The following is a 25,623-nucleotide window of genomic DNA, read 5'->3' as shown; positions in this document are numbered from 1 at the left end:
TTGCTACCCCTGCAAAATGAAAGACATGCAAATGTGCACGTGAATGAGTGAGAAGACTACTAAACTTTTCAGTTTAACCTTTAAAAAAAGCAATGTTCCATTATTCCAGCCTTGGCCTCCTCCATGAATCATTTGGAATCATTTCACTGCAGTATTTTGAGCCAAGGGTCTTGGCATGACATGCAAGTGGTGCTGTAGCCTGCACAGTTAATGGCACAAAGGTCCTTGGAGCACTCGTTCTAATGGAGCCATCATGGAGCACTAAAGGGGATGAAGTGGCCACACACAGTTCTACCCGATGGGACTCGCGTATGCTGAGTCAGGCGACCACAACCACAAATCTGCCCCTTACGTTTTCTTTTGTTCACAAAACAATTGCTAAAACAAAGGGTGCGACAGAGCAATCAGCCTATTATACGGGCTCATATTAAACCTGAGATTAATACTTCAGCAGACTACATGAAGGGAAGACTGTGGAGAGCTTTTTCAGAGTCCCCTTGAAGTGACCCTTCTATTTATGAGTGAGCGGCAGAGCTCACAGCCTGACCTGCGCTGAAGGAAAAGTCCTTCAGACACTGTTGCTCCATCTAATGCAAAGCTGCAGAGATTGCATCTCAAGGGAGAGCAAACTGCTGCTGGGAATGGAGAGGCTCCCTGAGACACTCATTTGAGCTGAACTGTAGGTGAGATCACAAAATCTGAAAGTATATGAAAGGATCAACTGAGTTATATTGGGTCCAATTTCAATGCTCAATATTGCCTTACAAAAGCACTTGGGCAAGGCCTGCTGCTCAGAGCTTATAGGCTCTTGCTGGAACTTTAGAGATATAGCGATAAAATCTCATTTCAAAGCCTACATGTACTAACACACATAGATATTATGGTACGCTGTGGATGTAGTCATTAAATGATAGTTCGGATTTAGCTGACAGCATGGGGAGGTGACTGCTGGTCAAGCGCCAGGTTAACAAAAACAATAAAAGACAACTAATATGAGCTCTTAAGGCAGAGCTGTATGATCAGCAAGGCCAGAGATGTGGGAGTATGAGGTGACGCAGAAGGAAAAATAAAAGTAAAGGTAACTTACGTCTATGTAGTTGGCATTGACATAATCGGAGCTGGGATCTGCAAGGAGGGAGTGGAGCTTGACTCGATGACGGTCATCTACAACGCATAAAACATCACTTATCAGTATGTAGAGGTATTTGCATCCAGTATATATATAAGTATTTTAGTGTTTGATTATTATCTCAGTCTGTCCATTTCCAAAATACTAGAGTACTGATTCTCCACCTGAAGGAAGGGAGGGTGTTTATTGGTTCGTCTGACTGTCTGTTTGCATGTTTGCTAGCAGCCTAACATCCAGAGTTTTTGTCATTTCCAAAGTTAGTGTGATGGTAGAAACCAAATTCAAGTCAAAGGTCGAGATCACACCAAATGTGAAAATCAGTAAAAACTTTATATTACCCACATTTTTTTATGGATCACCTTCAAACTTCAGAGCAATATACCAGGCCTTGGGAGGCATGAGTCTGTAGGCTGGGTAAGCATTTGACCTTGACCTTCATTGTTAGCACTCAAGGTCAAAGGTGACCTTCAAAAAAAAATGTCAAGAAACTATATCTGGTAATATACCATATCAAAGGGCACGGAGAGAGCTGTAGAACAAACTTATTTTCAGTATGATCCCCTATGAGCCAGTAACACCATAGCAAGCTGACGTCATCATGTTCTAAATTTGAGCATTCCTTGCTTGTTATTCATAGTACATTCATCCTTTTTGAACAGTGATTTATACAATTAATAAACTGTCGGGGTTCAGATTTACCTTTGCTGGGTCAAACAAGCCACTGGTGTTGGGTATCGGTTAGCTAATAATAAAGGTATTAATAACTTTATTTCTATAGCATTTTTAAAACACACAGTTACAGTTAAGCGAGCATATTCTTACATCCAAACACATGGCCTAATTCATTCCTGCCTACACACCTGTACACACATATTAGAAGAACAAAAGACCAACAAATAATGCGTGAAAGATTAAGAGAAGCCAAACTATAGATATAGGGCGTCAGCAGTCAACAGCCAACCGAGCCTGAGTCGAAGAGAAGCTGGAAAGGCCGCCTACAATTATAAGCTCTCAGTAGCTCAGCTATATATATGCAGGACTCTGGCCATGTAGGGCACAGACATTTGGACAAATATTAAACAGTTAAAGATGAATAACTGATTCAACAACAACAGTGGTAATTACTGTTTTAGGACCGATTGATGATCAAATGCTCTGCATATATTTTTCTGGACTACTTTCCCATTCCCCATGATTACATTTGCATTGCCTGGTAATATATTTTGACTCATCTGCCATAGTGAGATAGAGATGCTGCTGCTGTGCTCACAGTGAGTTGCTGTGTACTCTTTCTTTCACAAAGAGGAACAATATGCAGTATGCCTCCTTTACCTGAACTATTGTTTTAACAGAACTAAACTCTACCACTAAAGCAATGGTTTACCTGGATCAGGCGGATTCTGAAAACGATTGAAAAATAACAGAGAAGGATTAGGAGGAAAAGCAAAAGCAGTCGTGACTCCTGCAGATTGCAGTTTCCTCCATTGAAAAGCTTTATGACACAAAAGTAATTTCTGACACTTTTGTATAAGGGCTCTGAAAAATACAATAAGTAAGGCATTTAGTATTCCTCCTATAGAGGCAAACATTTCAAAAACATCATTAAACACACGGTTAAACAATCAATTTTAATTAATCATACCTTAATCACATATTTAACAAGAATCAACAGCCATTCCATTGGGAGTAAAAGCAATTACTGGGCACCTCTGGCTCACAGGATACAGGCAGTGGCATTGTAAAATGGTGATTTACTTTACAGTGTGCATATAAAAAGAAATGGTAAGGTATGCTGTAACTTACAGTAAGGAAAAAAAGTGGAACACACCCAAGCCACGGCGCAAACACAACTCAACACATGGCTCAGTACACAAATACTCACGGCTTAGCAGGCTATCGTGCCTCCCTTTGGTCTTGTCCTTCTTTTTTGTGACATCCCAGCCGTCGAAAAAACTCTGCAGATTAAAGAGAACCAAAAAGTTTTCAGAAACAGAAACAACAGGCAGGGACGATGCGTCTTTTGTGCTTCTTGACACTCAGAATGGGAACAACTTTGCTAATGCACTCCAAAGTGTTACCCTAAGGTCGTCTTAGTAGCTTCAGTGTTATAGCATCTTGCCAAGTCATCAAGAGACATCTGCCACAACATAGCGGGGAGCGACTGAGGCTGAGAGACGACATGCAGACGGCGCTGAGAGATGGCTGCGGCCTTGGAAAGGAGAAGGTGGCCCTCTGCAGTCATTCTCAATCTGAACACAGTGTGGGACTCGCTGCTTGCAGAAGCGGTTGCTATATAATACCTCGGTGTTAAACTGCCAAACTTGTGACAGCTGTTTATGACACCCATCGACTAAATCTGTTGGTGCAGTGAGATGAGTCATTGAATCTGAATCAATACTATAAGCGAGCAAGATGAAAAAAAAAAAATAAATAAAGCATGGGCCTGACATGAGTGGTGTCGTATTCTTTTGCAGTTTAAAAACCAGCCTGATCTCTCTGCTGTATCGGTGGGCACATCCAGGCTCTCATACTGAGGCACGCTGTCGCTCGTCTACAGCAGACCAATCTCTCCCGGGCAACGGGTGTTGAATTGGTACCACCTGACATCCGAGGCGAGCAGGAGAAGGAAAGATAATCGGAGGATTATATCAGTCACTGACATCAGCGCTGGTAATGCCTGATTTAATCCTGCTTAACAAACCTGTATTTGTCCAAAACTCCTTGTCGATTTTGGAAACAACATTCTGTTGACCTTCGTGGAGATTTATTCATTTCTGAAAGTATTCGTTTGGGACATTAAGGATTCTGGACTAAAGAAAAAAAAAAGATAATGCTCGGAAATGCCATTATATCAGTTTTCACTGACTCTGCCAGCGCAACAAGCGCAAATGACTCTAATCTTCCATGTAATTTTCAATAAAATATATATTTTGAAAAACTGCAAAAAGACATTAAAGGACAGACTTGGGATTAAACCTCCTGTTACTAACCCATAATCTCATGGCACTGTATGGCAACTACGTGGGAAATGGGAGCCTTTCTTCCTTGAAAGTAGTTTCCCCTGACTATATGAGTTCTGGAAATAAACTGAAAAGTTCCTTCAAAATGGAAACATTTTGGGTTTCCACGTTAAAAACCAATAAACCTCCAACAGTGAAAGACAAGTGAGACATCCTGCTGCAGTATTTCTTTCATCTTCTGATTCTCATATGAGTTTACTTTATCTCCAGTAGTTAGAAGTTCCTGTCAAAACTTTTGGCAATATTTAATGTACATTTATTTGGGTATATATGATGACAGGAAAGTGAAGGGTGAGAGTGGGTGGATGGCTTGATGTAAATGATGAACTCAAACCCAGGCCTCTGCAAACAGCCTTTAGCACCGAGCGTACCATATGACACACAAGTACACAAGATTAATCCATACTTGTTGTTTAAGATTGAACAACTAAGTATGATTGTGTCATTTTAGATTAATCATGAATAGTTTTTAAATATTAGATGGGGGATAAAACAATGACCTGTCAAACAGAATTATTCTCACTGTATCTTTAGTTTTTTTCTTTTTTTTACTTATCTGTACGTAGGACACACACTCTTTGTTCCACCTATGGAGTTATTCTATTTATTTATTTACCTGTAATCCTGACACTTTGAATTTCCTTGAAATGGAACTACAGCCGTGAAAGTTTTCACAGGACTTTCTGCAGTCTAAACAACTAAGTTCACCCAAAGATGCAATAGCTTGTAGTGCCACCTTTAGCAACAGAACTTGAAGTAACTGTTTTTGTATGGCTTTATCAGTCTCTCACATTGTGAGCAGAGGTCGCTGAGGTTTGCGGGCCTTCATTTAATATATACAGCTCTCTCAGGTTCACTAGTCTTCCAAGAGATAACAAAATGACACAACATCACTTTTAAGTAGCCACATCCTGGTGAAGGGGCAGAGGTTCTATCCTCTAGTGTATTCACTGACTCTTGCTCCAGATGTTGACTTTCACAACACATACTGTACCCCACCTACCCCAGGGCCTGACTCATTCATAACCCCCCCACAATGCCTTGCAACATGTCTGATCAATGGCAGCAGCAGTGTGACCCTGTGGGAAATAAGGGTTATGAAGTCTGACAGCAGAGTGCAGGCTGATCCCCTTCATCTTGTTTATTTCTCCAGGCGATGAGGAGCCAGACTGAGGAGTGAAAAAGCAACCCATATATTGATTTTGGAGGAGGGGGGAGGGGATTTGTTGGCCCCTCAGGTGATAGCTTAATGAATTGAAAAAGTGCATCTGGCTTCCTGCAGCTGTAGGTGCAGATAAAAAAAATTCCTATCACAACTGGATGATGTTGAGAATTTTATATTATATTAACCAGAACTCTGAGTGGCGTAACTTTGGAAATAGTAATTAGTGCTCTTATAAGAAGAATGTTCAGTATATATGCATTAACTCTGTAATGCAAATGAAGTCAAAAACATATTTTACTGCTCATGCTCATGAATATTCAAGACCCCTTTTAAAATGCTTCAAAACAGACAGCACTGGTCTGGAATATTATACAGATGGGTCTGTACACTGTAACATATTGGGAATTTTGACTTGATGCTATCTGACAAATGATTCACCTATTTTTTCAGCTACAAAGAAATAAATGAAATTTCACGGGTATGAGGCCCTTAGGTGTAATGTTCTTTAAAGAGGTGTGTTGACCAGTGACTTTTGCTCTGTGCAGGTTCTTCAACTTCAAGCTAACAAAATCAATTTGTCATGGAACTGGCTTTGTATACTAGAAGTTGACAGCAAACCAATAAAACAAATACGGAAGCATAATATGATTCAACACTTTGAAAGACTGTAACTTTGTCAAATCAAAAAAGAAAAAACCAAACAAAAACAGCCAAGACCAAAGGTACATATGGCTTGGCAGCTAGCACCAGGACTAGCGACAGGTTACAGCAAACGGTAGCTAGAGAGCATCTGGCAAAAATAGCTCAACTAATTAAAACAAACAAAAAAAACACAAACTTGAATACAGAACTGAGTAGTTTGGAACTAATTTAATAGATAAATTGAGTAATAATTAGATGTAAAGTAATAATTAGATGCATGAGAGCAAACTAATGATTGGGCTAGCTAGCAGTAGAAATTTTCTAGCTAGTAGAATAAATAATCAAAACTACATAAGTAATTTCTAACGTCTGAATAAACCATTGAATTTGATAGCTAATTTTCTAGAATATAAGATAAACTCTTAAAATACCTGTCAAAAATGATCAACATTTTACTTACTTCAAAAGTGAACTACAACATTTTCCATGTCTTGCTAGTAGGCCCATTTTGTGAACTTGTCAAGTCCTTGACCAAACATAATACTAAAGTCTTATAGGTAAAGATGACAGCAAACCAGACATGAATATCAGACTACGACAAACACAGGCAATGTCATTGCCCCCCCAAGAAAAACCCCTAACTTTAGGCTAGTTGGCTAATAGTCACAGAATTTTGCATTAACATTTCATTTACAAATTTCGTGGTAGGACTTCCCCTCTAGTTACATAAAAAAGTCTTGTGCTACCCCTCATTCTTACATTGCTTTTTGAGGGACAACCCTCTTCTTTGATCTTTTGTGTCTATAAGGCCGATCCATAACTGATAGAGTTCCAATCTTTGTTTTTTTATCCAGTGACTTTTACTCCATTGGGATGAATATCATACTGAAAGATGAAGCCAATCAAATGCTTTCCAGATGGTATTACCATGGTAGATCAAAATCTGACAGTATTTTTTGGCAATTTTAATTCCATTAATTTTGACAAGGTCCCCAACACCTCGGCTCAAATGCAGCCAAAAAACATGACTGCGTCGCCACCATGTTTTACAGACGGTTGTTGACACTCACTGTTGCACCTTATTCCTGACATTTCCATATATACTGACAACAATTTTATCTCAAAATGTCACTTTTGGATTCATCATCGAATTGTTGCCACTGATTTTCAGTCAAGTTCTCGTGTAATGTGCCAATCTAACAGGACTGAATATAAAAAAGCCAAAGTCCAAAGAAAAACTTTGAAAGACCTTGAGAAACCCGGAAGAACCACAAGATCACTTTAAAATTTTATAAGAAGGTCTGGCTTTTTGGAAGGAAAATATGAATAAATGAGGGGTAGTTTCAAACCTTTGCATAACACTGTATGCTTAGAGAGAGAAGTATACAGAGTTGCACACTATATACCTTTGACTGTTAAATACTGGAAAACTGACATACTCGTGGCTTATATTGTGTAGTCATATTTGTTAGTGTGGGTGTACATACTCAAAACAGGGATTGAGACACATTGGACTATGTGGATACCATTAAGCTAACAAAGTGGATTAACAATTTAAATAACTACATACATTTACAGATAGACAATTAAAATTGCAACATAACAAAAAACTAAATTTTTAGCTAAACCTAATGGAAAAAAAAGCACAAATGAAATTGTGTGTTTTTCATACATGCCTTACCTCATACTCTTGTTTGAAACCATATCCCTCAGCTGTCTTCATCTGGTTGATGTGCTGGAGGAGGTCAGCCACCCTTACAGCAGGATGGAGCTGACCCGTGTGATATGGCGAGCTTTTCCTCCGACAGTGACGTTGGGGTGAGCCTCCCAGTAAACTGCTAGACTCATTGACAGAGCTACGCTGCTCATCTGGGAACACAAACAGATACAGTTCAAGGCATCCAGCTGACACTGAGGATTCTGCGGCACATGCTCTGTTCTTTTTTATTAATGTAAAAAAGTCTAGGGGGCAGCTTAAAGGAAAAAGTCAGCATTTCTGCAGAGATGTGAGTGCTGACTGGTGCTGCAGAATATTCAAACAGACAAGAGCCTTTCAGGAGATTTCTCTGTCCAAAGCATCTTACGTTTTGACAGGACAGATTGGATATATGTTTGCAAACATGGCTGAAGGTCAGAAAGCAGGAAGCTGCACTCTCTCTAGACACTTTCTCAAAAGTACTCATGTGGTCCTTGCTGCCTTACTTCGAGCATTGCAGCTGTGGGCATCCATGAAGGAGTGGGCCATCCTCTCATCTTGCTGGAGAGTGCTCTGCTCTGTCATGCTGCAATCCAGAGAGCTCAGCTTCCGACTCTTCTCCTGCCTGTAGGACATGGCTGCCTTGTTTATGGCCACCTTCTTCCTACTGTAGAGAGGCAGGAAGAGAGGTGGGAGGATAGAGAAAGGCAGGGAGCAAATACAGACAGAGGATGGCAGAGAAGGTGAGAAGTGAGAGAAAGACAGGCAAAGAGATAAGGAATAAAGGAAAGGAGGGTGGGTGAGGAGATGAGAAATTGGAGTGAAAGGGAAATATAAGGGCCACAAGATTGAAACTGGACGAGGGGAAAAGTGAGATCTGGTGATAGCAAGAGTGTGTCATGGGTTGCAGTAAGGTTCTGCTGAAGTGGTGTGTGTGTATATGTGTGCTTGTTTGTGTAGTGTGTGTGTTTGGTGGTGGGGTGAGGGGTTGATTTGAGAATGTGGTGGAGATAGCAATGCTTATTTCCACTCTAGTAATCCTGGGTCTACAAAGCAAGGGGAAAATGGCATCAGGGTGGAAGATGGAGAAAGGAGTAACTTACGGGTAGTAAGGGTAAGAATAGAAGTCCCTTCTGATTAGCATGAAGGAGGAGGAAAGGAGAGAGACAGAGAGTGAGGAGAAAAAAAAGAGAGGTGACTATGGTTTATCAAGATGGACATCAGAAAGATAAATGAAGATGCTCAGTGTGTTGGAATGTTCCTGGCTGGCCATCGTGAGGCAGAAGACAGGCTCACCTCATAACAAAACTCACATTGGGACCAACAAAAGATTTTTAAAAATTTCAACTAAGGGAGGTCTAAGAACAAAATCATCATAAATAAAACTGATAGTATAGAGGTGTGTGTGCATCTTTCATTTGGATTAATCTTATTAAATACATTGAAGGTGCCTTATGTTTGCCGTTTGGGAACATTTTAGGGAACTAAGAGGGTTTTTTTTCTAAAGGAAAGATTAATCATATCACATTTTAAAAATCAAAAAAGCTAGCTTTAAAAAAAATCTGTATTCCATCACTGCTTTGTTAATCACAGGATTTCCTTTGCGGGTCTGTGTTGTGTTTATAAGCAGACCCAGTGCTTTGGGTTTACTTTGTGTTTTCGGAGTCTTATTTATTTGTTATGTTCTCTGTGTATTTTATATTTCCTAGTTTAGTTTGCTTACACCCTTGACTTTATTCAGTGTTTCTAGTTCAGGATGTCTTGGTTGTTATTTGGTTCCATTCATGTCTCCGTGTCCTTCCCTCAGCATTCCCCCAGTTAGGTCTTCATGATCGTCCAATCATGTCTGTGTGGGTGTGTCTGGTTTTTCTCACCCTTTCTCGTCATTTGACCCTTTTGTCCCTCACTCTCTCTTTCCTCCCTCTGTTCTCTGGGTTCCGTCAGTCTGCGTCTCAGTGTGTGTGCTCCCTGTACTTCCTGTTTTACTTTGATAGTCTCCTGTCTGGTGGCCATCATGTTCAGTTTCGCTTCGTGTGTTAGATTGTTGATTTGATTGATTTGTTTTAGTTCGTGTGAAACTGATCTAACAGTTAAGTAGTGTTGCAAAAAACAAAATATAAAATTTGAACCCCAAGAACCGAATGACTCATTTTCCATGAAGTTACAATAAGAAGAATCACAACTATCCAAAAACAACTGACTTAATCTATGAGATATAAAAAGCAAGTAGTGTGTATTTTAAATTGTATGCTCAAAAAACATGTAATCTAATCTAATCTACCTGACTGTGGCATCTAAATCTATCAAGACTTTAACATTTTTCATATATTTTAGCTTAATATTTAAGTTGATTTCATCCTTAAATGATGGATTCATTTTTTTAACACTTGTTTATTTTGCTCTTAGGTTCATTAGCTTTGAGTGAGCCTGATGAAACATAATAAGCTGTTGACTCCTCCACCTTCACGTCGCAAGTGTTCCCATTAATTAGGGGTGCAACGATATTCGTATCGATATTGAACCGTTCGATACAGTGCTTTCGGTTCGGTACGCATATGTATCGAACAATACAACATTTGTAATTTATTTTATCAACTTTCCTTCCGACGATGCTGTCTGTGTTGAGCGCTCAGTGAATCTGCGTTCGACTACTCCGCCTAGGCTGCACTGTCGAGCGCAGATCCACTGAGCGCTCAACACAGACAGCATAGTCAGAAGGAAGAGCGCAGGGCAAGCTAGCAAGACACATGGACCTCCCCCACCCTCATTCAGATCTGGCGTTTGGAATTATTTTGGTTTTCATGTGACGTATGACCCTGAAGGTAAGCGAGTCATGGACTAAAGTAAAACAGTATGTTGGATGTGCCATGCAATGCTCAATTACATGGGTGGGAGCTAGTGTGTTAGCGCAGTTAGCTCGTTAACGTGTTGGCTGTCTAGCCCCATGCACGGGGCGATCGGCGGTAGCTCGTTAACGGAGATTTGCCGTGTTGTGGTGTTAAGGTCATTTCAACTAGATTAACCTGAAAGCACTAGTGGGAACACAACGAATATAATATGACTGCACATTTACACCGACATCATCCTAGTGCAAAGACCAAAACAACAAGCATGCTACTAACTTTAGCCGAGTCATTTAGACAGCTGTTAGCACATGATTCTCCTTATGCTGCTGAGAATATAGCCCAGAAGAAGCGGATAGTATAGCTTTTATTTTGGAAAGAGACATTTCTCTGTAATAAACTCTCTTTTCCAAAGATGAGTGATTCCTCAATCAGATACAGGGCTTGCAATATCGCTAGCCCGACGTCCCGGAGCTAGCGATTTTTTTCAGTCGGGCTACCAAAACCTATCTCTGCCCTGCCCGTCGGGCTATTGTAGGAAGGAAAAATATATGTCAGTGCTTTTGCATTCTTTCAGAAATGTAGCTGGGTAATTATGTCATTGGCATCGGTGAGCCACTGTCAATATGTAACATATTGAAATCGCGTTTGAATTTGCGCTTGTTTTTTTGCTTTCACTTTGCAATCGTGCGAACTGTGTATAGAGAGCGACAGCACTGATCTGTGAGTGATGATAATTTGTGCACCAATTCCTCTGACATCGTCTTATTAATCTTTAGCTTACTATGCAAACATGACAAGTGAAATCTCCCACAGCAAGCTTAAACATGTGAGAGGTTGATTGCGCAGAGAATCGCTGAGCTTATGTGAGTGAGTGTGTAAAAGCAGCAGGATATATATTTTAGTTCTGCTGAGCCAAATAAGACAGGTCAGGGTGAAGAAGTGACAGCCAAAGAAAAGCTTACCACAAAACGGAGAAGTTATGACAAATCAGACTATAAGGCAAAAAGAAAGTGCAGCTTTATGGTTTCATGGACAAAAGAATTTCTGTGGCTGCAATATGACGAGCTATATAACCAGGGCTGCACATAAGTGGTCCGCAGGTGCGCATTCGCTGTCAAAATAAAAAACACGCACAAGGGTTAGGGTTAAATTTAAAAACTGTACTTTTGAGTTAAAATATATATTTATAATTTTAATAAATGAAAAATTAAAAAGGCATGAACATTTTTTTTGTATCGAAAAAATATCGAACCGTGACACCAAAGTATCGAACCGAACCGAACCGTGAATTTTGTGTATCGTTGCACCCCTACCATTAATATCACAAAGTTTAAAGTTGGTTTAAAGCTGAAATTTGGCATGCAGCAAGCACATCCTTTGTTTTTCACTCCTGTCTGCATTTAACTAGCACCCTCCTGAATATTCCACTATGCAGGGATCTCTGATATTCCGAATGATAACTGAAAACATTAATGTATACAGTCTCTCTTTGTACATGCAGAGAGATAATATCGTGTGCCTAAATATAAACAGGTCTGCTCCCATTGCACCCATGCGGCTGTCTAGTTTCTATTGTGGTGGCTAGATTGGCCCAGTGAATCTTATCAGTCACCGCCTTCCTCCAGACATCCCCATTCATTCTCCCTCTATTCACAGCAAAGAAAATTCCTCAGGGTTGAGGAGCCCACCCCTACCCACTGCCTCAACAAAAAAAAGCAAAAAAACAACCTTCCTAACCAATTACTAGCCCATCCACTGGCACCTCACAGCTGCTTGCCTCATGTAATTGAGTGGGCAATGGAATAACATGCCCCTTGATGAAATATTTCACACTCAGATGAGTGTTCCACTATTGCCCAGCGAGCAAAGGAAGAATACACTGCAGGTGCGATCGACGACAGAGGTAATTTGCAGGTGGAAAGCAGCCAGCGATTCCAGTGCGAACAGGCTGCATTTGAATGTGTTCAGCCAACACGCAGACCTTGAAATTAAAAGATGAGATGAGAAACACAAAAGCTCGGCTGAGGCAGCAGTGGGAGAGTTTAGGATTAATGCTCTACCATTCCACTAACTCTGGTTGTAATTCACTCTCACTGCCAAATGCTTTCCTCAATAGACCCTAGCTGCCAAGTGGGATAGAGATAAATTTACTCCTCTGGATGGCCTATGCAGGAACAATAAGACTTCAAACCATAAATGTTTAACCGTGAAAAGCTCTAACCCATCTCATGTCGACTGGCCAGCAGACAAACATTTTCGCAGCCACTCACCCCTTCTTGACGATAATGACGATGGCCCCCAGCAGTAGAATGAGGACCACGAGGCCGCCGGCGCAGGCTCCCAGGATCAGACCCATGTCCTCAGCATGCTGGGATACCTCCAGAGCCCTCTTCGAATCCTTACAAGCAGCTGCAAATTAGTCGTGATGGACAGGTGAGGAAGCGAGAAAGTTACAAAGACAGCCTCCACTATCAATGATTATTCATTTCTAAATGCAAACTCCACGCGCAACAGTTAGTAATTCAGTGTCAATAAAGGATCGATTTTGGATCATTACCATAAACAAACAAAACTGTAAACACAATTGGCTTTCTCAATCTGCTGGAATCTTGTATTGATTTTTGGCACACCACAGGATTATTATCACAAACAGAACGTAAATGTTGACTCACCGCAATGACCAAGAAAACATAATTTACTCATACAACTCAAGCTTGAAATGACTGATTTATAACAGCAGAAGGATGGAGTGGACTGTTCTGGCTCTGAGCTCAAATTTGCTGCAAATCTGGAAGTGATAAGTAAAGTATCTCGCAGAGCCTACAGGGAGATGTTGGGGTGGTGGAGGGGTAATATTAGAAATATTAGATTTTTAACTTTTTAATTTTTTTCTTGGATTTTGAAAAGATAACATTTTACAGGATAACATTAATGCTTCAGAGGTGGAAAAGGAGCACATACTGCGGAGGTCCATTTATTTGTATTTCCCTGTTTTGACGTTGTGACAAAACAGGTAATAATTTTTGAGTGCATGCGCTGCGGTATGCTGACATAAGAAGCGATCGTGCACTTAATGTTGCTGTTGATCTTTTTGCTCCATATCTTTATAAAAGCTTTCTCTTTTCTGTGTATTAGTTAGGGTGATGGAGTTGTTCTTGAAAATGTCATGCTATCAAATATGACGCTCAGAAGATTCAAATAACAGAGAGATGGATTCCTTAGGGTCTTTCTCACTCGACAGCTTCTGAAAAACATCACATACGGATAATATTCCCGCCCCTGCAATTAACTTGAGTTGACACATTTTTTGTGCCATTGTTTGATTTAAAATTCAACAGTACGTCTTCTATAGGTGAAAGAGTACATTTGAGTAAACAAAGTCGTCACTCTTTATTGAATCTAGATTAATGACTGGGGTAGTGTTTCACATAAAAAAAAATCATCTAATTATGGAGGGTTGCTAGAGGGAAATGCAAAGCAAGATTTACCTGATATGGCATCCTATCCTAATTGTATGCATTTCAGATTAATTTTGGTTGAGCAGCCTGCTGAGAACAGCTTCAAAGAATCTGCATTAAATGCTTCAAAGATGGCCCAATATGAACTAATTCATATAATATGTTCAGTTATGTATTCAAACATTATGGCCATGCTAGAAAGATTAAAGAAACTATTCGAAAGGCTGATATAAGCAAAGCTGAGTATTGAGGGAAGTTCAAAGTTATGCAAGACTGTCTCGGGCTAACATGCACGGTCGTAAACAAGCAAGCCAGTGTCTCACCATTCAAATGACTTGTTGTACTTAATCGCTAGAGGCTGCCCAAAAATAAAGCCCTTACTAGAAAATATTTGGAAAGGCTTGAACAGCGTTCTCATGCGCTGACATCAGTGTCGTGAATACTCAGCTTCTCTACAAAGAGAAGCTAAACATACTTGGCTTGGGAGAAAGGATGCGGGGTCGGTTATCTCACTGAGCTGATGCAAGCTCTCAATCAGGCTGCTATTTCCTTCCAAGCCATATGTCACATTCACATGTCTGTCTGTGCTGCCATCTGAGCTAGACAACAGAGCGGGATTCTTCTCTCTCCGTGAATCAGCAAAGCTCCCTGTGGTGTTTTATCAAAAGGTGAAATATTGTTATTAACTATCAATGAATTAAAGAAGTATTATTGCACTCGTGACAGCAAGCTCATTATTAACAAGCCACCTCTTGCTGATGAGAAAACAAATAGAGTTGGGAATGAGAGAAAATACAGAGAAATGTAATCATCACGGGGTCCTGGGCCTGTCTCAGCGTGCTTGGCAGAGCAGGATAAAGGCTCAACAAAGCAAAGATGTTTCAAATTGAAGTTAGTGCCTTCTACCGAAAAGACTTGTGTGTATGCGTGTGTGGAGTGCGGTGGGGGTGTTTGCAGCGAGGCAGGATGCTGAGTTTGGCTTGATAAGCTGTGGATTGGTGGTGACTATAGCTCCTGGCAGAGAATACAGCAGCCTGACAGACTTGCCATAATCACGCAAATCACACTGGGTGAGTCATTCTGTCTTTAGAGGCATATTTAGAAAATGGCTAGCATGGTTGAATTCATGGCAGTGGTCATCAACAGAAAACCATGGGTGCAGTAAATGGCACGTCTCGCCATCATTTCTAATTTCCTTGTGTCGGTTTACTGTTTATCAGGAAGGACGCATTTGGCTAGGATTTAGTATGCACATAATGTAAATCCAACAAACTGGAAAAAGACTGCAATGGACTATAGCGTGCAGGTAAATGCAGTACAACAGCAAATGTCACAGTCTCCACTTTTTGCAAAGATGCTTTCATAAAATTTGTTGCTATTCTCCTTCGCTGAACTATCCAAACTCTTGTGCTTTGCTCTGTTTTCAGTCAATGTTAAGACACAGTCAAGGAAATTCTTCTTTTGTAACTTACATTATTTGTCGGAAATAAGTTATGAAACAAAAATGTAACAAAAAGTGCAGAAACAAATTTAAGAGAAGAAGCACTCAGGGTGCAAACCTGTGCCAAGGCAGCTCACTTCCGTTAACATACTGGGCAGCTAACGAGGCACATCATTCATCATTCTGCACATCAGCGGTCAAATGTGACAATCTATAACGTGATATTTAGAATCCTCATATACCATTATCATTTCCTAAATGCTGCCAATACAAAGACAGGCAGCAGAACTTTAAGCGTTGTGTTAAAGATAAGAGACAGTTTATCAAATTTGTTTCCTCATTTGACCCTAAAGAGGATGTCAGAGGCCCAAAGTAACTTGATATTTAAGCTCTCCATATACCATTCTCCATATGTTGCCAATAAAAACAATGGCATTAAGGAAAAATATCTTTATATAGCATATCTTAAGATCAATCTGTTGACCTTAAAGGAGAGGTCAAAGGTCAGATGTGACATGATGTTTAAAATCTTTGTACTGCACTTTCTATATGTTGACAATAACCACCACACTTGTAAGAATATAAGTCAAGTTTAAATGGATTGTTACCATGACTCCACTTTACAGCCACTACAATTTTTTATCAGAATTCAACTAAAACTTTCTGAAGACAGACAGAATGACACTGTCTGACACTACCTAAAACATAACCCTTGGAGGCGGTGACTAGAAAACATCACAACAGTACAACAGTACCAACCTTCCGATTAGTGGGAAAAAACATAATTGCAAAATGAACCGCAACCAGTTAGTAGGAACTTTTATCTCCAGGAGATAAACTCAGAGAGGGAACGAAAAGCACTTATGCATAGTGTCAACACACTGCATTGCCTTAATACAGACTGGAAGAAAATTCAGCATAGAACAAATTGGAATAAGTTAGCCAATAAGAAGCCAGAGCAGAAGAATGACAAATGTTATTAGACTGAATGCTGAATGCTGAAGCAGATCATCAGGAGATGTAGGAAGTGTCGACTCTGCATTAACAGCAAAACAACATCAGCAGCAGCTTAAAAAGGGAGAAAATCAGAGACCCTCATGTGACAAAATACACACTTTCCTGGTCACATATTACTTGAAGCTGCCAGATAAAAAAGAAAAAAAAGAAGAAGTTGTTTTTAAAAAAAGATCTGCGTCTCTCGATACCTGCGGTAAATAAGAAAAAAAGTTATTTAAGAATTTATGGTGTGATGTGATTCCATTCTAAATGTAAGATTCATGCCTTTCTTGTGGCTGAGCTGAGGTGAATAAACACCTCCTCTTGTCACAGAATAAGGTGTCTTCTTGAGACAACTTGATGTTTAATGAAAATGTTATTGTTCTGTACAGTTGTCCAATGGCATATTTCTGGGGACAAAAAAAGAAGAGAAAAGCACCAAAACACCAGGAGGTAAAAAAAAACACACACACCCTATAATTGGTGTCTTGGTGACATAAGAACCTGCAGAAATGGTCTTACAGGGACCTCCAAGAGAGGTTTAGTAATATCAGCAGGTTCTCTACCACAGTCATATATGCACAAATACAGTACAAAATATGCCTCCAACCCACCTCTTCTGCTTAAGTGGCAAGCTGGCAGACAATAGTATGGCAGAATTCTTTGATGTCTTAATGTCACTTCTCATATGAAAGAGTTCACAGGGAAGATAATGCAATTTAACTGCCACCGTTCTCTAGAGCATTACTAACTTGAAGCATAATTCAGCAGGGAAGAAGGCTGGAAAAAGTTAATTTCACCTGCTGTATCTCTCCCATCCCCTGATTGTTTGAACTGAAAGGCTTCTATCAGTGTCTGCCTGTCAAGCAAACACTCCTGGTCGCTTCCTCTCTCAGGCACAAGGGGCGGGTGGGGGGAGGGAACCTTGTTGCACTGTGGATTTCAAAGCCGTCAAAGCCCAAGGAGAGGGGGGGGAGCCCAAAATGTCAGTGTCAGTGATTCAAGAGGTACTGAGTGAGAACAATGATGCATGTTTGCTTTCACCTTTTCTCCACTGTCTCGGGGCTGCGGGCAGATTGGCAAGAGAGCTTCCTCCCTGCAACACCCAAAGCAACACTAAGGCCGTGTCAAATATCCTAAGCCTGATCCAGAACAACTGACAAACTCCCTGACATGCACCCTGCACCACTGAAGCACAAAGGATGTAGTGGTAGTAGTGGTTACGTTTACCTAGAGATTTACTTTGACTTATTCAACATTATGGTGATAAGAAAAAGATGACTGGCACCCTCTGAGTCCCCTCAGTGGTGCTGCTAATGTTTATATAAACTGCTTCTGATATAATTTTCCGCTTTAACTTTTACTGCTTATAGTCATAATGATGAATTCCACAAATAACTGTGTATGTGTGAGCAAATAAAGAGCAACATAAATACATAAATAGTGTATTTGCAAATATTAATATGCTGACAACTGTAAATTTAGAATTTCCTTTACATGGTTTGGCTTCAACTTGATATCAATTTGTACAAAAGCTGACACACTGAAGTAGAAAAACAAGGTTTTCAGATGATTTGCTGAATTCTTCAATACAAATAGGTACAACTGCTCGCTGACACAAATATCAGCCAATTATAAGACAGCAAATCAACATGTTCAGGCATGTATACATGATCACGATCATGGTGGGGAAGAAAAGCGATTTAAGTGAATCTGAATGTATGCAGCCTGACACCAGACACAGTGGCTTGAATGTTGTGGACCAGTCTGTCTATTAGACCACTAGATCAGCAATCACACTAGATATTACTGATCTACTGGAATTTTTTGCAGAAAGAGAACGTATCCAGTGAGCAGCAATTCTCTAAGAGGAGACAAGGACAATGGCCATACCGCTTTGAGCAGATAGGAAAGCAACAGTAACTCAAATAACCGCTCATTATAACCAAGGTTAAAAAATAAATAAAAAAAGCACCTGAGTGCATAGCAAGCCAAACCCTGAAGCTGATCAGTACAGCAGCAGACTGTACGGGGTGTTGCTGCAATTTGGCTCACGAAATTTGGGCGAGAGAAGATTGCAAAAACGTTGCCTAATCTGATGACTCTTGGTGTCTGCACAGGTGCAGAAATGTTTTCATATGGAGGCCACTAAAAATGGTGGCACACCAAAAACAGAATTTCCCATTTTATTTTACTATTTTGCTATTTTGCTGTCAAATATAGATTACTTGAAAAGTATGACAAAAAAGAGAGAAAGAAAAGAATGATATGACTAGTTAATTTCCTGATATTAAAATTGATATCACTGAAAACAGATACATATGACAACCAAATAAGATTTTGAAATCAATAATAATCTTTCTTTAAAGTGACTGATTGATTCAATGGAGGGGCCGGCAACTTTAGGGGGTGGTCAGCAACAATTCCTATGTAATATATAACGTAGTACCCAAGACAAACTTTGAGATCTTGTCCTAAAGTATTTGTCAATTCGTTTCACACATAAATAAAGAGGGAAAACATTTCTTGAAGGAAAGAAACAAACTCATATGTACAAGTTTTATTGTGACCTGTAGAGGTCCACGTCTAGAATGAGCTCATTAAAAAAATCTTTCTCTGTCTTCAGGAACAGCTGAACAGGAACTCTACATGGCTGGCATTTTCAAAATCTACTATAGTGTCACATGTAAAGTATACTTTCTAATTTATTCACAATACGATTTCCATGTGTCAGTGTCTTGATTAGTATTGTTGTACTGTAAGATCTTTAAACTAATTTTAGGACATTTTTGAGAACGTACAGTATTATAATGATGTTTGAAATGATACATTTGTATTTTTAAGTGTTTTATCTGATATTTGTAATTATTGGACAGCTTGAAATTACATTTTAATTGATTTGTAAATAACCTTAAACTGAACTGCAAGTGATGTCCATCTCTTCATCACCACATCACCCATCTTCTAATGGCTGCTTCCAACAGCATGACATGGTATGTCACAAAGCTTTAATCATCTCATACTGGTTTCTTGAACATTCAGCTCAATTATATTTATACAGCGCCAAAGCACAACAACAGTCACTCAAGGTGCTTTATATTGTAAGGTAGACCCTACAACAATACATACATAGAAAACCCCAACAATCATATGACCCCCTATGAGCAAGCGCTTTGGTGACAGTGGGAAGGAGAAACTCCCTTTTAAAAGGAAGAAACCTCTGGCAGAACCAGGCTCAGGGAGGGGCGGGGCCATCCGCCGCGACCGGTTGGGGTTGACATGACAATTAGTTGCGCTTATCTGTACTCTAGTGGCCTCCACAAACACCAGATCTCAATTGAATAGAGCATCTTTGGGATGTGGCAGAACAGAAGATTAAAGTTATTGATGTGCAGCTGATGAATATGATGTGCTGGTGAAATGGGAAGTGAGTATATTAGCACTGCTGCGTAACATATGGATGGCCTTAGAGTGGCTACATGCACTTATTATCGATCTCTAGGAACCACGGATGTCGTCATAGAAAGAGCCAGAGGCTCACCAAAGTCTTTAGAGGTCAACCACTGGGACCATGTATGTCATGGAGTACATCAAACAGCATTTATGGCTGTAAATAATTATTTCTTTATTTAAGTAATTCTGAAGTGATAACTAATGTGTGATATTATAGCTTATTTGATGTGAAAATGTAAGTTTTACCTTTGCGAGCAATCCGAATGCAGTTTATTCTGGTCTCCTGTGGATAAAGAAAAAGCTGAGTAAATCATAAAGACACACACATCACATTGCTTCTTAATTATGAGTCATTCTGTTAAAAACAACCACCTTGTGTAAAATGTAAAACACATGCAGCCCAAACCACTGCTGTGTGGAGAAAATAATTGAAATTTCCAAGTGCATGACAGCTCCCTGTGATGTGAGCAACCTCTGCTCCCCTTCACAATGTGAAGCCACTCCTTCCCAAAACAGCCATCTCTGTCCCAGAGACAGAGGCGCAAGTTTCCAAATTAAGATTTAAGGAAGCTAAATTAGCCTTTATGGGCAATTATGCTAATCTGTGCTCTAAGATTGGATTCTGACCCTTTCACCTAAAACGTTTGCCAAATTGCCTTTTATAATTGGAAATTTGTTTCAAGTGGATTCTCATCTTCTTCCATCTTTTATAGTGACAGATAAGTTATATTTACTTCCTCCCAGGGGTTATTAAAGCAGCGAAAGGTAGTATGTCATGAGTTAGCCTATCCTCTGTCAAGATGGGATGTAGGTCTTCTGAAACAAAAATGCAAACAACATGCAAGCAAAGTAATTGATTGATATGAGCTCCAAGTCATCATGTGCGATGACCCTGACCCTAACACTTTTTCTTCATACTTAGTGGACAAAAAACATGTATTTGGCTTGCAAGATACAAGTATTCTGCCAAGTTAGCCATGTTATTAATAACATATCATTAACATAAAGAAAACTCTGGAGCATACTAAACTCAGTGTCAGCTGGTGGTCTTGTGGTGTAATGGGAGAGCAATGCAGACTCTGTATATGCATTTATACACTGATGCTGGCGTTGGCCTCCTGCATATCTTAATCTGCATAGGTTAAGTCCAATCTTAACCTACTCTGAGATTAAAAGCAAATAAATCCATCCAGTTTTAGCCTGATATATCTCAATATCTACTCTCCATTTAGTTCTCGATTTGTTTCTTTAGCCATTATATGCTTCCCTGTGTTCATAGGATAGTTGTTACTTTTGTTTTCTATAACATTTGAACTTTGCACACTGATTTATTTATTTATTAATGCATTAATTTTTATAATCTCTTTATTAATTTATTAAATCTCTTAACTGAAAACAGATGCCTGATGCTAAACACATGGTGCTGAATGTTGATCCTAAAACCCAAAAAATAAGCATAAAGGTGCTAAAGGCTTTAACGGTTGAAAGAAAATTATATTAGTTACAAGCTCCCACGGGTTGTTTACTGTGGATAATAACTCTCATATGACTTATTAGTAGTACTTAATAATGTGTTAAAATCAAGAATGAAATAGAGGATTATTTCAGTTTTAACAGCATAGTTAATAGTACTAAAACTGCAATAACAAAATGATGGCAGTCAAAGAGTGGCGTCACAGAGGTTCCTTGACAGTGCATGACTTTTGGAACAGACTGGTTAGCAGGCAAGTTACATATAGAGCTAATGAGTAATAGCTTGCATAAACTGGAGACACGTATAGTTGACATTTAACCAAGAAACTGAAGTCAGCACCGTCTAGAAAAGAAAGGCTCCCAACCTTTCTTTTGCGCAACAATATTTGCTGAAGTGATCAAAAGTGATAATAAAAATGTAAAAAGAAATACCTCCTTTAGCTTAGCAATGCTAGCTATTTTTTTTTTAATTTTTTGAATGTATTTATTTAAAAGGGACATATTAGTTAACATATATCCATGTAAATATGCCAGATTAAGCCAGAAGGCTACATCTGTCCATATAAATATCAGTATAAGTGAAACGTAACCCCACATAAACACATTTAACAGGGGGAGATTTCGTTGTACATGACCATAAACGGCTATTCTATTCTACTCCATTCTATTCTATTCTGAGATCTCAGCATGCTGATGTTTTCATGTTTCAAGTCACAGATATTTTGGCAGTAATCAAGATTTTTCTAAAGTGGCTCCTACAAAAATAACAGACGGGGAAAAAACACTTGGAAAAGTGTGTTTGTTTCCTGGTTATGTGTTTCGCAATAAACTGGCAACACCAGTCATGCATCTTTCAAGCCCCACTGACAGCATATCTGCCAAAGCAATTACAGTTTCAATTCAATGGCAGCTCATGGTCCACAGTATGCCCCGTACATCTAATTTATCCAGAGTAATTGTCAAAATAATTAGGTTTTTTCCCTCTTTCTCTCAGAGCTGCCCAAACACAGCTACAATTTAGAAAACAGACTTGAGATATATATTTATTTTGCAGGACAAAAAATAAAAGTGCAAAGATGAATTATAATATTCGGATTTCTAAAAGCTGCTGTGCCAAAAGACGCTTTCGATTGATTTTAGAGACAGAATCATCTCAAATGCCAGGTCACAATGAGAGAAGCTAACTGTTGACATCAGTGATTTCACTTGGACAGGCAACATCTTGTTTTTCACCAGGACCAGACACTGACTGTATTCATTTATTCTTTTAAGCTCTTGAGGTCCACCCAATGAGACAAACACTGGTTGCATCCTGTGAGGACTGAGATAGCTGGACAAGCGTATAGCTGAGATGGTGGAGACAGGTGGGCATGCATAACAGCCATATGTGCCTAATGATTTAAAGAGCATTTGCTTTCAGTGTTTCTGTGGCTGCTGTCCAGCACTTTCCTTGTTAATGCTTCAGTAATTTTTTCAATAGCTTGAGGAATTTCTTTTCCGATCACTTTAAGTCTGGGGGAGAGTGTTTGACTTTTTTTCCCCACAGAAAATTGACTTTTAAAGAGCTTAAATATGAGGCAATCTGGCAACTGAAAGATTACTAATGACAAGAAAAGGTGCAAACTCTATTCCACAAGTAATTATCTTGTAAAAAAATTCAGCCACTTTGCTCATGTAATGTCTTTAAGTGTTTTAGGTAGAAAAAGGTTTGCCTTTCCATTTTCAATGAGAAATAATGTAAGATTAACAAGTCTAAAAATAGGGGCTAATTTAGGCTTTCTAAAAAGCAGATCATACAGTAATGTGCCAAATTCTTGAGTCACCCCTCTTTATATTCTGCTTCCAAACTTTATTTACATTTTTAAAGTACTTTTGAGCAATAGTTTTCTAGTCTTTCTGAATATCTTTCAAATTTTTCCTTTCAACACTGTCTGCTTTTCATTCAGTTTTAGTCCAATCCTTGCTTTATGCACTATATTTCCAAAAGTATTTGTTCATCTGCCTGCACACACATATAAACTTGAGTGCATTCAATTCTTAATCCATTGGGTTTAATGTGATCATGGCCCACCTTTTGCAGCTATATCAGCTTCAACTCTTCTGGAAAGGCTTTCCACAAGGTTTAAGAGCATGATTATGGGAATTTTTTGACCTCTCTTTCGGAGAAATATTTGTGATATTGGACAAGAAGGCCTGTCTTGCAGTCTCCGCTCTAATTCGTCCCAAAAGTGTTCTTTTAGGTTGAGGTCAGGACTCAAGGCCAGTCAAGTTCTTCCACACTGGAGTCGCTCATCCATGTCTTTATGGACCTTGCTTTGTGGACTGGTCATTGCACGAGGAAGCGGCCATTCCCAAACTTCTCCCACTAAGCCAGGAGCTTAAAATTGTCTAAATATCTTCTTATCTAGAATTATCAAGAGTTCTTTTAATTTTAATTAAGGCAGAGGCCAACTTCTCAAAAAGCAACCGCACACCATAAGCCCCCTCCTCCAGAAAACTTCAGACTTGGCACAATGCTGTGAGACAAGTACTGTTTGCCTGACAACAGCCAAACCCAGACTCATCCATCAGATTGCCAGATAGAGATGCATAGACAAGAACATCTCCACTTCTCTAGAGTCCAGTTTCGGTGTGCTTTACACTAGTGCTTTACATTGCACTTGGTGATGTAAGGCTTGGATACAGCTCTCTACGTTGCTCTCACTGTTCTTATGCTAATCTGAAGGCCACGTGAGGTTTGGAAGTCTATAGCGACTGACCTCTGCAGAAGGTTGGCAACTACTCACTATGTTCCTCAGCATCCTCTGACCCTGCTGTGAGTTGATGTTGTTCTTAATCACTTGCTCTTTGTTACAATACCAATAACAGTTGACGGCGGAATATTCAATGGGCTGCCACACGTTCTTGCTCCCAAAGCATAATATTTTACGGTAGGTGATAAATCGTCAACATATTACGCTTCCAGGCACCCAACACGTCCCTAAATGACGAGATTGGAAAAACGAGGAAACGTGAGAACCGTTTGGAATTAATCTACACATGTTCATTCATTTTACTTTAATCGCTTTGGAAAACACTATTTTACGTTGTTAAAGAGCTGGTTACGGTTAGGGATAGGGACATGGTTAGGGTTCGGGCTGGAATACATGGCTGGAACTATGGCTGGGCCATATTATACTGTTCATGGTAATACCGGTATAATGTTGGGCAACGATAAGAAAATGAAATATCGCGATAGAATATGGGTAAAACGCGCATGTGCAGTGCCTTTGTTTTCATACGCACATGGCGGAAAAACCACGGCAGCGACGGAGAATGAGAAGGGCGAGAGCAGATCGTTGAAGGAAACAGATGAACCAGAATTGGTTTGTAAAAATGCTGCAACTTCAGTGGTGTGGCACTGGTTTAGCTTTCGTCCGTCAGATACACAACAAAGCACTATTTTTGGTACAGCATGCTAGCGGGCCGTCATTATTACCGTGTTTGTTGGAATTATATCGTCAGTTATATCGTTATCGCAAATTTTCAAATGCATATCGTGATAAATATTTTTGGTCATATCGCCCTGCTCTAGCTGGAACATGTATTACCGCGGGACCGTCATTCTACTAGATTTCACCCATAACCCGGCACGCAGCATAAAAACGCGAAAGGTGACCTTTCGCGTTTCTCAGGAATGCCGTGGGACATGACAAATCGTTGGGATGTTACGCATTGGGAGTGAGAACAGGCTGGAATCTTTGGTAGCGAGGAAATTTCATGGCTTATTGCGCAGGTGGCTATCACTGTACCATGCTGGAATTGACAGAGCTCCTGAAAGCAACAAATTCTTTCACAAATATTTGTAGATGGAGTCTACATGTAGCCATGGAAGGGATTGAAACACCTGAATTCAATGATTTGGATAGGTGAGTGAATATTTTTTGCAAAATAGTGTCCGAGTAGCAGAGGAAAAAAAGACATTGTAATGGTTCTTACCCCTCTGAAGTTGCTGGTGGCCTGGAAGTAGATGAGGTAGTTCTTGGTTGGGTCCAAAGGACTGTTCCAGTAGCCATTGTAGGTGTGATTATCACCCACTGTGAAAGGCGTGGCCTCCGGCAGACTGCTGGGAGCCAGCTCAGCTGTGTAGTAATGTGGAGCCCCTTTGGCCTGAGCCTCGTTGTGGGAATTTGGAGTAGGGAAACAGTCCACGGTACCCAGCTCCCTCCTCTTCACATGACGGGACCCATCCTCTTCCACCACCACTACCTGGTAAGCACTGGGACACGACAATGTGGACCTTAGTGCCCCAAAAACCTATCATT

At 39.9% G+C, this 25,623-nt stretch overlaps 1 protein-coding gene across 8 annotated transcripts in view; it reads right to left on the bottom strand.

Moving 5' to 3' along the window:
• The window catches only part of LOC113014322 (receptor-type tyrosine-protein phosphatase U-like), a 253,584-nt gene that overhangs the window by 36,165 nt on the left and 191,796 nt on the right, over nt 1-25,623 (bottom strand). For 3 of the 8 annotated variants that reach the window (XM_026155754.1, XM_026155756.1, XM_026155761.1), the window contains exons 12-19: nt 25,298-25,577; nt 20,093-20,129; nt 12,769-12,907; nt 8,756-8,785; nt 8,159-8,319; nt 7,638-7,825; nt 3,012-3,084; nt 1,088-1,164 (exon numbers count right to left, since the gene is read on the bottom strand). In XM_026155754.1, coding sequence (XP_026011539.1) covers nt 1,088-1,164; nt 3,012-3,084; nt 7,638-7,825; nt 8,159-8,319; nt 8,756-8,785; nt 12,769-12,907; nt 20,093-20,129; nt 25,298-25,577 — 985 coding nt within the window. The remainder of the gene's footprint in view (nt 1-1,087; nt 1,165-3,011; nt 3,085-7,637; nt 7,826-8,158; nt 8,320-8,755; nt 8,786-12,768; nt 12,908-20,092; nt 20,130-25,297; nt 25,578-25,623) is intronic. The other 5 variants (XM_026155757.1, XM_026155759.1, XM_026155758.1 and 2 more) reach the window with 3 other exon arrangements.

The sequence above is a fragment of the Astatotilapia calliptera genome, chromosome 22, assembly GCF_900246225.1.
Source record: "Astatotilapia calliptera chromosome 22, fAstCal1.2, whole genome shotgun sequence".
Taxonomy (NCBI): Eukaryota; Metazoa; Chordata; class Actinopteri; order Cichliformes; family Cichlidae; genus Astatotilapia; species Astatotilapia calliptera.
The sequence above is the reverse complement of the archived record's forward strand: the minus strand, read 5'-3'. Positions and strand labels throughout refer to the sequence as shown.